Below are 14,170 nucleotides of genomic sequence, written 5' to 3' on the forward strand. Positions count from 1 at the left end.
ATCAGAATTATTACTTTCTGATTCAGAGAAACTGAATACCTTCAAAACTTTCCGTTGCTGAAAAATTATCCTACTGACAAACTAAGAATATATATCAACCATGGAAATAAATCTGTGCTCAGTTCTGAAGATCTCTATACTGCTGCTAGTTTTACGTTTCTGAAACATTTTGCTGCCGGTGATTTATTTCACATCCATGTGGCCAGCCATTTGTTTATTCTATTGCATGCCATCTGTTTTTGGTAGAGAGGTTTCAAGTTCTTCTCATTCCCTACCTCATAACCCACAGAAAACAATTTATAATAGACATAGATTTAAATCATTGGATTCATGTGGAGTTGGTAACTCGAGCTGCCTTTCATTTATATTTGGCAAATGCTTTAATGGGATTAGCAAATTGTGTTATTACGAGGTACTTACGGAGACACAACACCTTTTTTAACAATGACAAATGATGTTAACAGTTTCATTTTGGGTGTTTAATAGAGGTACAGGTTTCACTAATGTTACAAGAAATTGCCCTGATAGACAATAAAGTTCTACCACAAACCCTGTCCATATCTTTTATTTTCGAGAGTCAACAAATATGTGTATGTATTTGTTGTGTATGTATTTGATGTGGTAGGGTCTACAGTAAGTAATAAATATCAAGCTGCTTCACTTTTAAGGGAAAGTTATCATGTAACCCACAAATCTGAAAACCCTGTCTGGTTCTTAACATCTTGCTGGCATCTCTGTAAGCCCTCCAGCCATGGTCTAGCTTGTCTAGCTTTTCACAAGTGATAGTAGTCCCCAGACTGCCCCCAAAGAAAAGTTTATGCCACAAATTTCAGCTCATTAGCACCAATTTATTCCCATTCTAGGGCCCCCTTTGATTCGCTCTATAGAAGAGCCAACCATTCAGAGACACAGCTTCTTGTTGAAACTATACAGATGATGCTTAAAGTGTTAGTTACCATTTTTACAAGAATCCTCGCTGCTTTGGTGGAGAGGGGGTGTCTGATGACGGGACTCAGCGGCTGTCCACAGTTCATGGTTGACTCCCACTGACTGAGAAACATCCGTCTTGAGGTCTACTTGATTTTCACTAGTCCTTAGCAAATCAGAATTAGATATATCGAGGGGGTAAGTGGCATCCTGATGGATAACTGATGGAGTCGGTTTGTTGCACGTGTCAAATGACATTTGTACTAAAGCTTCATTGATGAAGAATGAATTCTCATAACATAAACTCTCAGATCGGTTAAGTTCCATCACCTGTGCAAGGGAAAAAAAAATACAATAATTTCTCCGGCCATTTGCACAAGTTTCATAAAGCATTTATTCCTAATAGAAATTAGCAATCAAGATTTTAATTAGAGTGAGGTGAATAAGACTGTTACCCTTGACTCCGTCCTCTCATCCCCTTTTAATGAGCTAGTACCAAAAACTTCGATTGCTATGCATAGCATATCTTAAAAAAAGGCAAAAACAAAATAAACAAGCAATAGTGCTCGCTGCCATTAAAGTGTTTCCACTTTAAGAGACAGCAGCATTTTATTTAGCTTTGGCTAAATTTAAAAAGAGTTTTGAAAACATATTTGTGTATTTGCAATAAATGTGATTTAGTCAACTTGAAAGACAGATCAACATAGATCTTTCTTATAAGCTTATCAATTTTTACAACTTCATGCACTATCAATAAAAACCAGATATGTGTACAGAAAAGTAAACTCCAGGGACAAATAGAATTGTCAAGCACGGTTAGAGAGGGTGCAGATGGAACACAGAATCTTCTGAAAGGTTTCATTCTGCCCAGTCATTTATTAGTATACTCATGTTAACTATTAGTGAAAGGGATTTTGAATTTACTCTGTCAAATTTACAAAAAGAGAATAAGCTCAGAATAGCAGAATAATATTATACTTGCTAAATTCAGTACCTATAATACACGTTAATAGATCATTGATCTACTAAAAGGTACACCCATACAGAACTCTGAAGCCTAGACCACATAAAGAGGGTCCTCCAACTACAGGGAAGACAGCAGGCTCACGGTGAGTGTTCCTCCAGGACAAACCTCATCTTACTGGGTCGAATCAATTCTGTGTTCTTTCCCTTGGCTCAGGACGGCTCAGACTACAATGAGCCCATGAACCAGTAGGACCTAGGCCTTTCAAATTTCCATAGTTCAAATCAAGACGTATATGCATTGTCTCTGAAAGTTCCCAGCTTCTGCTATCTACATTTTGAGCAACTCCTGTGAGCTCTTACACAAGAAGCAACAGGGAGACCATGACTAAAGCTGTCTTCGAGAAGCTAGCTGCCTTACACACTGCTTTGGCAAGCTCAGAAGATCCGTACCTCTGTGCTTCCTGGAGAAAACGCTGCGGGAAGGCTACTCTGCCGGCTGTGTTTCCAGCGGCACAGCAGGCTCTGCTGGGCCCGCATCCTCTCCCTCTCCCTCTCCACCAGGCGCTGGCCCTCCCTCAGCCGCTCCAGGTTCTGCTGGTACTCCTGGAGCTGCTGGTCCAGCTCCCCACGGTTCCGGAGCAGCAGCTCCTCCTGTGACTGGCACTCCCTCTCACGCTCCTGCAGCCAGTTCTCCTTGGCCTCCTGCTCCTTCTGCTGCTGGTCACACCTGCGGTGCCAGCGCCGCTGGTCCTGCTGGAACTGGTGTTGGAGCTTGTGGATATTAACCAGCTCTTCATGCCGCTTCTCCAGGTGGCGGTACTTCTCCTGGTCCTGAAATGCGCAGCCTCGGAAAGAGGCGCCAGGGAACAGGCTCTCCTGCTGCTGGAGAACCAGCTTGTGGATCTCAATGTGGCTATCCTGAATGGTCAAGGCGGCCTGTCGGAGCAGAGAGGGAAGAAGTAAAGGCTTCCATATTGTTTGCACTTTGGGTTAGAACTACCTCTCTATACCAAAAGCATGACTGAACTGGTCTCTCTTAATATTGTCTTTTTTCTAAGTTACCTCCAACGACTAAACTTGGCTCTTCAAATAGGCTTGTCTACATTTCCTAGTGGTACGGCCTTGGAATTTATATTCTAAAGAAATAAAGCAGAAAAGCAATACTCATCCTCCTCTTTTCATACTGGGGTTTGTTGCTGGCTTTTGGATAATATTTAAGCAAATCTTCTGATAAGAATTCAGCACACAAATTCACAAGACTCTGCATTCCTGTTCTATGTCTCACTCTCTTTCAGAATTTATGAGAATTTAAGAATCTATCTAAACCTGATAGTACGCTTTGAGTCTCAAACCAGAAATTACTTAAGCTACATTATATATATGAAGACATAAAAAGAAAAAGTCAACCACTTGCAGACTTTCAGCAAGTAATCTTTTTATAGTATAATTGCCCAAGCATAGCAGTTAATATCACATTTAGGACATATAAGTGGTAAAGCTAGTCTCATTACTGTTATTTCTTTGTATTATAGCAGGAAGGTCATGCATAAAACACTAAGCTGAAATTCATTGTTTAATAGATTGCTAACAGGAGGGTGGAATGACTAAGGAAACATAGATATTCTAAAGCCCAGAGGACATTACCAACCAGATTAAAAAAACATTTTGAGTTACAGTATCTGCCTATGAAAAGTTTGGCAGCATCACAGGAAATAATTGCCAAGAGTTGGAAGGATTCCACAAAACAAAAAATAATCTCTGTGAATGCCCTTGGAAGCTTTTAATTTTAAAAGTTCCCATTTAAAGCGCAAAGAAGCACAGAAGGGACAAATTGAAAATGGCCACATACTGGGTATGTGTGTGTGTGTTGACTCATTATGAGAAATTATTACTCTCCCAGGGATAAATTCACATTTTTCTTTCCTAAGAATTTTTAAAACTGTCGGTATAACACATGCTGGGAAGATGGGGATTTGACCATTAGTTCTTTGTTAGATCAGCAGTTTCCTATACTTTTGAAGGTTAAAGAACTAAGGTGCATTTTAAATTGATACTTGTCTTGGAATAAGACTCAAAAATGTATTCACTGGGGCCATTTTCGACACAATTCATGTTTTTAAAAATGAAAAAAAAATTAATTTCAAATTAATATAAATATTTGATTAATGTCTTTTAGATATTATTATAAAGAGAACAATGATCACTGAGACTAGTACTAATTACTTTGATCTTTAACTATGAAATAATAAGCCATTCAGGACTCAGGACCTGGCTAGAGCAAATTGCCAATCATACCTCACTTAATTCTAACAAATCTTAAGGGCATCAATATAGTAAGACAAATAAAAATCCAGTATTTTATATGTCAGAACTACCATAGACAATGATCCCTCTCACGTAAGGGTTACAATTAGACTAAACACTACCGCGAAGTAGTCTTGATCTACTTAACATTTGGGATGAGACCATTCTCTTCTGTAGCACAGAGGTAGAATTCAAAAATTGGATAGTATTCATTTTCACACTTAAAGTTGGATATTTAGGACAGAGAACAGCACTTACTTTTGAAGTTTAGTGAAATTCCCAGTTCACTCTCTCTTAACTTTTCTTTGCTAGAATAACTCTGTGTCCTTTCCTTTCTGCCTTGCCTATACCTCATCTCTAATTCTGTTCTCCTAAACACGGATCAAATTTCATTTTCATCTGATTCAAAAAATGCTTATGTAAAAACTTCAATCATGCATACGAGATTCAATTTCAAAAGAGAGGACTGTGCCATGAACAGAAATCTCTCAGAGCCCACATCCTTAGATCACCTCAAAAGCTTTAATTAAGAGAATCTACTACAGAATTTGATATTTCCCATGTTGCTTCAACCAAATGAGTTGCAAAAATTAGGTCATTTAGGTCACCTGGCTTTTCTGAACCTCGAATCCACATAGGGCTGCATTCAGGTTGAAAAGAAGAGATATAACCTTGTGAGTGTTTTCATCAGGCAAAACACGCTGGGATACTCAATGTTTTCATCTCCCAAAAATTAATGAACTATGCTCAAATTGTATCACTTAGTTAATATTTAAAATAAAAAATATTTACTTTATATAATAAATTCAGTCTCTAAGATTATCTATCCCAGACCAGTATTATCTAATGTAAGATACAAAAGGAATTCCCACTAAATCTTGACTAAGATGAGGATGCTTATACCAGCACTATTATTTAATACATTTTCAGAATTTCTAGCCAAAGCAGTAAGCCAAGAAAATAAAATCGATATAATTATTGAAGAATAGCCATACCAGTATTTTCAAATATTTACTTTCTACCTGGAATCTCCAAAGAATCAACAGAAAAGCTATTTAAAAATAATATATAGGGGCGGCCAGTTGGCTCAGTTGGTTAGAGAATAGTGCTCAAAACACTGAGGTCACTGGTTCGATTCCCACACGGGCCTAGGAGCTGCACCCTCCATAACTAGAGTGAACAAAGTGGCTTGACTTGGAGCTGAGCTGCCTGTGGGTGGCCGGTTGGCTCAGTTGGTTAGAGAGCAATACTCATAACACCAAGGTGGCCGGTTTGATTCCCACATGGGCCAGGGAGCTGCGCCCTCCACAACTAGATTGAAAAAACGACGACTTGACTTGGAGCTCATGGGTCCTGGAAAAACACACTGTTCCCTAATATTCCCCTCAAAATTAAAATAATAATAATATTCAATTAATTTCCAGTTACAAAATAAACATATAAAAATCAATACCTTTATTATAAGCAACGACCATAGGAGAAATTAATTTTAAAAATTCCATTCAGTAGAACATAAGAGATGACCAACAACATCTTCTCAGACAAGAGGACTACTTATTCCAAAAATGCCAATTCTCCCAACTTAATTCGTAAATATAATGAGATTTTAATTTAACAGTCTTGGTAGAAAGGTAAGAAACTTGTTGATAATTCAAAAACTCTTATGAAAGAACATACAGATAAGCATAGAAACATAGTAAGAGGAAATTAGTACTATCATATATCCAGATGTAATCCAAAACTTTAATAATCAAGATAGTGAGTGGGACTAGAGCAAGAATAGGCAGATGATCGATAGAACATAAGAGAAAGAAGTCTTGATGCAGTCAAAGTATAAACAAGAAAACGTCAAATGTAGCAGGACTTTCCATTTTTTTCTGGTGAAAACTTAAAGTCAGACTTAATTTTATTTTATTTTAATATTCAGCAGGTATGAGATACGAAGCATAACTGGCTAATAAACCAGTAGGAAAGAAAGTTTAATCTCAAAAGTAGTTCAAAAAACACAAATTAAGATAATCAGATATCTTGACCAATTTTTAAATTGAGAAGTAGAATGGGGTGTTGATTATTTTAGCAATGTCTACTAAAAACCTAAAAAAATAATACTGATAATTGATTCTAAGGAAACTCTCAGATATGTTCAAAGAGATTAGTGTACAGGATGTCACTAGAGTTTTATTAATACAAACGTATAAATTATGAGGAATTGGATAAATTCCACAGATTGGAATATTATATAACCATTAAAAATTGTGCTACAGGATAATCACTGATGACATGGAAAGATACATGTTGCAAGACTATATATAAAATGATTCTAAAAAAACAAGAAAAATATATACCAACATGCCAATTATAATTCTCTCTATAGAATCACAAGTCATTTTATTTTATTTATGTGCATCCTAAAATTTTTCTACAATACAACCATTGCTTTGATATAATTTAAAATATTTCTTAATCTACAAATTAAGCAAGTAGATGTATTCAGTCTTTCTTATGCACGGCCTAAGGAACCATACAAACCTATAATCCCAAATCAAGCATGATGTTTATGCTTGTCTTTCCTTGACAGACAGCAAGCCGTTTGACAGCAGGCTTTGTGGTCATTTTGCCTTTGTGGGTTCAGGCCTCTGTGTAGTATCCAGCACAGAGAGTGCACTCAGTGAATGCTGGGTGGATGAACAAACCAAAGAATGAAAAAGCATATGAATTATTTAACTGCTCTAAAGGCCTAAGGCTAACATGTGGAAGGGAAAAAAGTTTAGGCGTGAATTTAAGTTTTCACCAGAAAATGTGAAGTCATGCTACACTCACCTAAGAGTTTCATTGTAAACTTCAAGCCAGATCATATTCATCAATATTTTTTAAAGATATGAACTGTTTTATGGTTTCAGAGAAGAATGGTATAAAATGTAGTAGTGGTGTTGCCTTGTGATTACAAAACCAGGTGAAGTGCAACGTATCTAGCTGAGTTACAATTGGGGGCTGGCATTCTTTTAAGATCATTCACTACCTCATAGATGTTCTAATTTTTAAAGTCTGGGAATCATCAAATAAAGCAAAACGCATTAAGAGAAACATTCACAATGTCAAAAATTAGAGGAGTGCAGTTACCTGAAGGCTATATAAGAGACGGGTTAAGTTCTGTATCGCTTGTATAATCTGAAAAATAAGATCCTAAGTGTTAAATTCTTGAAAAACCATTCATTATCTACAAATAGAGGACGGTGGTATATTTCAGGTACACATAGCTCACCTCTGACTGTGAAGAACCTGGAAAACTTCTATATTCCACCTAAAATACATAAATAAAAACATAAAAAAATGAGTAATCACTCTACTTTGGGAAAGCTGCACTGTAGTGTTCCCAAAAGTATGACCTTGGGTAAATCACTTCACTCTCTCTAAACTTTTCTATAGTGACTCTGTCTCTTCTCAGAAATCAAAGCCTATAGAATTAAACAACAACTTGATGAAAGCCTTCTCTGCAAACTCGGTATTTGAGATGCATGGCAGCTTTACACCCAACCATCCCTTAAAACATCAAGGGGATGATGGTAAGTGCGTGCTGCACACTCTCAGTAAGTGACCATATTTACTTTGCACAAGCCACAATGCAAATCAAACTCTCTGTGCCAAGGTTGAAGTTGTCTCCCAGGCAAGGCTGGGCCCTTGCATCGTGGAGGCCAGATTTGGAAACTAGAGAACATCAGAACATCCTGCTTCCTCTCACAATGTTTGAGATTCACAAAGCCAAAGTAGTCAGTGGTGGGAAGAAGAAACTAGACCCAGAGGTGGCCCAAAAAGGAGCGCTTAGCTGACCTGCACCAGATCCTACCTCTGAGTTCACTGGACCCTCGTGACTGACTTAGTAGAAGCCATATCAGCAGAGGACATGAATAAGGCAACAAGGGACCATCGGCTCCTGAGGGATGGGGTCTCATTCCTCGTCTCTCTACCTACACATTAACAGCACATGTGGATAGTGAAGATTTCCAGTTTCCAGAGTTGAAATGAACATTTGTCTATTCATTTATCATCTGTCTTCTCTCACTAGGATGTAAGCCAATGAATAGCAGGATTTCTTTTGTGTGTTTAAGTCTATATCTGCCAACCTCAGAACAATGCCTGGCATGAAATGGCAGCTCACTCCATTCTATAAATAAATACCAGGCACCCACGATGTACTCCACACCTTATGCTATGGGACATCACCAGATTTCCTGTCCTCCAAGAGGCTACTGTCTCCCATTGCTCTTGTCTGAGCAGCTTTAAGTTGAAAGCACAAGGAACAGTCTGTTGTTAGTGCTCATGTAACTTTGGATGTGTCAAATTCATTTAGTTTTAGCTGATGATGCCTCGATGAGCTAGCCAGATCTCTTTCCCCATACTGTCCATTAAAGAAAGATTTTATTATTAACCAGTACCTCTAATAGGAGAAGGACAAAGGATGGAAAAGGAAATGAAGTTTGGAATCATTAAATCTGTGACCAACCCTCTGGAAGATAATGGGAGCTCAGCACCCCTATTCTGTAGTGAGTTTTGGAACTCTCTCTGCATTTCTGGTTCTGTCGTTGCTCCACACTCCATGGTTTTTGTAATAAGAAGATAGCATGATATATAAATTTTATAGTCTATAAAAATTAGAAACATAGAAATGAGTTGTGTTGTGCTACATGTGGTTACTAATTTCCAAGAATCACCAGGTTTGAGACTAGACAGGAATTTTTAATGTCATCTGTTTAATGGAGTCGTTCCACCACCTTGTGGTAAATGTGCATAGCTGCAGTTAGTGATTTACATGGGATATTTTGCCATTTGGCTGAAAATTTTCATTTTTTAAAAATTCTTTCAGAAATACTTTAAAAAACACACACACACCTTACTTTATTAAGGAATATAATTACAAAATATCAATTATACACTTTTTAAAAGTTTGATTTCAAGTGATCCTGCCCTATGTCCGTTCATTTCGTTTTTTAAAATGCTTTATTAATGGCAAACTCTTCCAGACAGGTTCATCCGAAAAGGAATCTGGACACTTAGTCTCACTTACCTGTGACTGAATCATGGGAGGGAAAGATTTGAGGAGTGGGAGCTACCACAGCTTTCCAATCAAGAGAAAACGATTACTTACCAATTCCCTTCTCCTCCCTTCCTCTAATATTATATAAAAGCATTTGGAAGCTACAGACTTAAGCAAAGTCTGCACTGAAAAGGATGGAAAGCGGGAATATTTTAAAAAGAAATAAGTTAGAAAGCTTACAGTCAGAATAAGTGGAGTAAAATATGCATTCCTATTTTTATTTTGGCCTATGAAGTTTAAAACACTAAATCACAGCCATCTTTTTCTATGGATTTTTTTTAAAAAAAAAAAACCTTTGGACTTTGTTTCTCAGTCATTTCTATATTTACACAAAAATATATACTATGTAAAATGTTACATATATAAAGATCTGACGTATGTCATTTTTCCACATTAACACATGCTTGTTTGGCAATGTACCTAATTTGATTTTAGATAAAGTTAAATCCTTGATCCTGGGGAGGCCCACAAGCTACTTGCCGGAATCATATTCTTATTCCCTCTCTGTTTCTGACATCTCAGTTTCATTTGAAGTTCATAGGAAGTTTCATGCATTTAATTTTTAAAAGTGTTATAACCTACGCGTATAGTATGTCAAAAAAGAGGCCCCAAGCAAAAAAAAAAAAAGGGAAAGAAGCAAGCAATATTCCAAAGTCAAAATTATTTGTGCCACTTTAGTGCCACCTGGTTGCATAAAGGCCCGATCCCCAGGACCACCCCTTGGCCAAGAGTTGCTAAACGTAGTGGGTGAAAAGCCAGACGCTTCAGTGCAGAAAGTGAGAAGTGAGACCAGAAGAGAGCGCAGACACACAAATAAACATTCGAGTTTTAAATCTTTTTAATATCTTTTCAATTGTTTCTTTGTTTACACCTACATGATGATATAGGAAGAGCAAGAACATTTGAAGAAGAAATAAGTTAGGAAGTTTAAATATGAATATTGAAATTGAGAACAATTCAGGAAAAACACTTTTCTACCCCTCGTGCCCATGGACAGACCAGGGCCTGAGGTGATTTTATTACACGATGTAACCGGTGCCATTTACTAACAAAGCAGTTCACAATACCTTCTCCCCTGCATCAGAGGCCGCCAAGTCGGCTCCCACACCCTGGGTCCCGGGATCCACATCCCAACAGCCTCTTCCTCCTGTCCCTTCTGTGACTAGTGCTGGAAGCACGCCATTGAGACAGAAACAAAAAGGACATCATCAAACATCAGCCAGAGAACTGGGTTCTTTTCTTCACAGCTGACACATATTTCCAAATAACAAACATCACAAAATCCCATGTGTTGAACACTCTTAGATGAGGCGCTACAATAACGGAGTCCCTGCCCTCAGGGAGCTTACATACTAATAGATACCAAACTGAGAAATGACACCAATCACCACCCCTCTTTTCATTTTTCTTCTTTTTTTTGCAGACAGGTATTCATGTGATGGTGGTGGTACTGAGAGGGTAGATTCTACACCTCACTTTCACTTAACAGGAAAAAGCCGCCTGGGAGGGTGAAATTGAAAACAGGCATTATAGGACAAAAGCAAGGGCCAGCAGGCCCAGATCCAAGGAGACAGGTCTACGAAAGGCTCCCTGGTGACCAGTACAAGAGCGGCAGACCATAAACACGGCTGAGAAAGAAGGAGTCGTCCAACAACAGGAGTGGAACATCTTTCTGAGCAGGGTAAGCCTGGCTAAAACTTTATGACTTCGCAGTCATACAAACTGAGAACCTCCCCCTATCACTAACTAACTGATTCTTAAAAACAATTTCCCTGTGTGTGTTTTTTCTTCACAATTCTTGCTTATGCTCTAAATTCACAAATACTATAAATACTGCATATCTAACCTATGAAAACACAGAAATATTTCTAGTCCAGTAATATTTTTAAATACCACATACAGTTTTCACTCCATCCATTAAATCTCTGTTGGTGGGATTTTATTTCTTTACCCATGTAAGTTAAAACTTACACTATGCTCACCTTATAGTGTTTAAAACTAGACTTTCCAAAGCCCTTTCACACAGAATTTCATTGAAATCATGTCTAATCAGGATCCTGATGAAATAGATATTCACTTTGTGACACTGCTTACAATTTTTTCCCGGTGCCATATTGAAACTTTATTTCTGATAAAGGAAATACTTCTTTTTGTTTCAATGAGAGTCCCCTAGAACTCCAAAGGACTGTTCTATTACAAAGAAGTTTTTGTTTAAGCAGAAACTGCTTCAAGTTATATCAGCTAAAAATTAACTTCAGTTTGCCCAAGCCAGTCAATGCTTGTTCACGTATAGTGAAGGGACATTCTATAGAGACTTCTCTGTCACTAAAAAATTGGTTCCACTGTAGGGAACTATTCTTAACTCTTAGATGCCAAAAGCATCACCAAAACAACAAGCCATTCTCTCTCTCTTTCCCCTGGTAGAAAGGAGAACCATCAAATGGGAAAAGAAGCTGATGGTGAGTCAGCTGAAAGCAGAAGAATGGAATATAGATCAAGTCCCTCTGTTCCTGTATTGGATTTCAGAGTAGATGAGAGGGTCTTCCGAATTTTAGAGGGAGATTATACTCATCTACCTGATTAGGTAGTATAGAGAGGACTAAAAACAGAGGGCCTTGCTTGGTCTATAACCTCAGACTGACACGGGCCTGATTTAGAAGAGCCCAGTTCTTAAAGTCAAACCCAGCATGGACCCATTCAGGGATAGACCCTCATTTAGGAATAGTATTTTGCCCTTGTCGACTTCATAAAGAGAATCAAGCTCTTATAGCACCATATTTCAGTCCAGCCCACAACTGAATAAGTCTTTGGGGTACAGGACACCGCCCACATGCCCCTCCTCTCCTGATATCCTGAGAATCCTGATATCAGGCCACTGTAAGGAGTCTCTTGGGGGATCTGGCAGATGTCATGGGTCTCTGAGAACTCTCCCAAGTCATGGGAGGTGTGGCCACCAACAGGGAGAATCCTCACTGCCTGGTCTGCGGGGAGGGAAGGTGTGGCTATGTGCTCTGAGCAGCTGCAACAGTGGAATGGAGGCCTTCCCAGCTGTCTGCAGGGTGAGGCTGAGAGCAGCAGGTCCCTACATGTATTTTTAGATAGAACTTCCTCAATGGCATAATGAGGTTCGTCTTTAAAATGGAAACCACCCAGGGCAGTACAACTCCCCTGATGAATCTGGGCTGTGTGGAGATGAAAAACATATGTGCACATTCTGAAAATAGAAACCCAGGATTAGATAAAGCACAACTTGAGAGGGGAAAATAATTATTGGTTCTAATAAAAAAAAAAGTATATAATTAAAAAAAACTGTACTGCCTCCATATATCTTAATTAACCAAGGGATGCTTTTAAAGAAATTCTAAGACAATTTAATCCTCCAATCTCTAGCTACTAAAGACATTTTCTCTGGTGCATATAAGATCTGGTGGGAGTAATGTTTTTATCGCCTGAACATAATGAAAAATACATTCTTTTAAAAAAATTTCTTCTCTATGCTCTTATCTCAGGAACCTTTAAGGAATTAAATAGTTAGCTTATAAATACATATAATAACATAATTAGGTTCAGAGAAATTACCTAAATCAATTTTCTACATTCTATTTTTCTGTATTTAAAAAATAATGAAATAGTGTTTTAATGAATGAATTCTGACCTGAACTAAAACGTATGGTGATACTGATCAATGATCTTTTGGCACTTCTGCCTTTAACCACACCACCAAACCTTGTGTGTGCATGTGTGTCTGCATGCGTATGTGTATATGTGTGTGTGTCTGTGATTGTGTTCGCACGTGTGTTTACATGCGTATGCATGCGAATGTGTGTGTGTCTGTGATTATGTGTGTATGTGTGTTTGCATGCATATGCATGTGAATGTGTGTATGTGTGTGTGTCTGTGATTCTACTTTTTTAAGTTACATTGTCTTCATCGATGCATAAATTAAGTTAAATGACTTGTTCTCTAATGAACTGCAGGGACCCTTTTCCAAAAAGACCCAAAAGAGTTTAAAAGTTCTTTCAAAACTGCATTCAATAAGTTATCTCAACAATGAGGCAGGGTAGGTTTGGGGGAAGGTCCAAAGCTCGCCTGGGTAACACAGCAGTAAAACTCACCAACTGTCTTTTAAGTCCCTGTCCTTAAGCAGTGTCATTATTACACGTAAAAGAGGCTTAGCGTGTTTATTCTCAGGTTTTGTTTCTTTTTTTTCAAATTTATTCAGGTGACATTGGCTAGTAAAATTATATAGGTTTCAAGTGTTCAGATATTCTCTAATTTAAAAAATCATATGAAGTCACCTCCACATAGAAACAGTGTCATTGCCTTCATTTTATGTAACGACTGTATGTTGCAGGGATTATGTTCAGGCTCATTGCAAAGGCCTCCATTTTCACTTACACACAGTAGGCGATCCTGGCACGTCATGAGAACTGAGCATATCTGTCAGGGCAGCTTCTCCACATCCTCCCTCGGATGATGGACATGCCTCACCCATCTGGGAGGACTTCACGGCAACTTGTAGGCTCTCAGCTAAGAAGCAGGAAAACCAAAGTAAATTAAAAATGACTATGTATATATTTTTTAAATCAAGACCAGGAGTTGGCAAACTGTATTTGGTCTGCGTCTATTTTTATATGGCCCAGGAGCTAAAATTGGTTTTTACATTTTTAAAGAGTTGTTAAAATACACACACGTGTGCACATAAACACACACACACACACACACACACACACACACACAGAAGAATGTGTCCCAGAAAATGTATGTGGCCTGCAAAGTCTAAAATATTTACCTTCTGGCCTTTTACAGAAACACTTGCCAACCTGCAATCGACACCAATACTTTAAGCATCGTTTTATAGTAGAGAATTCAATTTAAAAA

General features: G+C 38.1%; 1 protein-coding gene across 4 annotated transcripts in view; it reads right to left on the reverse strand.

Moving 5' to 3' along the window:
- The window catches only part of ARHGEF28 (Rho guanine nucleotide exchange factor 28), a 290,776-nt gene that overhangs the window by 32,950 nt on the left and 243,656 nt on the right, over positions 1 to 14,170 (reverse strand). For all 4 annotated transcript variants that reach the window (XM_081053984.1, XM_081053985.1, XM_081053983.1 and 1 more), the window contains 6 exons: positions 13,688 to 13,819; positions 10,357 to 10,457; positions 7,460 to 7,498; positions 7,318 to 7,365; positions 2,344 to 2,829; positions 957 to 1,257 (listed from right to left, as the gene is read on the reverse strand). In XM_081053984.1, the coding sequence (XP_080910110.1) occupies positions 957 to 1,257; positions 2,344 to 2,829; positions 7,318 to 7,365; positions 7,460 to 7,498; positions 10,357 to 10,457; positions 13,688 to 13,819 (1,107 nt within the window). The remainder of the gene's footprint in view (positions 1 to 956; positions 1,258 to 2,343; positions 2,830 to 7,317; positions 7,366 to 7,459; positions 7,499 to 10,356; positions 10,458 to 13,687; positions 13,820 to 14,170) is intronic.

This window comes from Rhinolophus hipposideros (assembly GCF_964194185.1).
Source record: "Rhinolophus hipposideros genome assembly, chromosome: 7".
NCBI lineage: Eukaryota > Metazoa > Chordata > Mammalia > Chiroptera > Rhinolophidae > Rhinolophus > Rhinolophus hipposideros.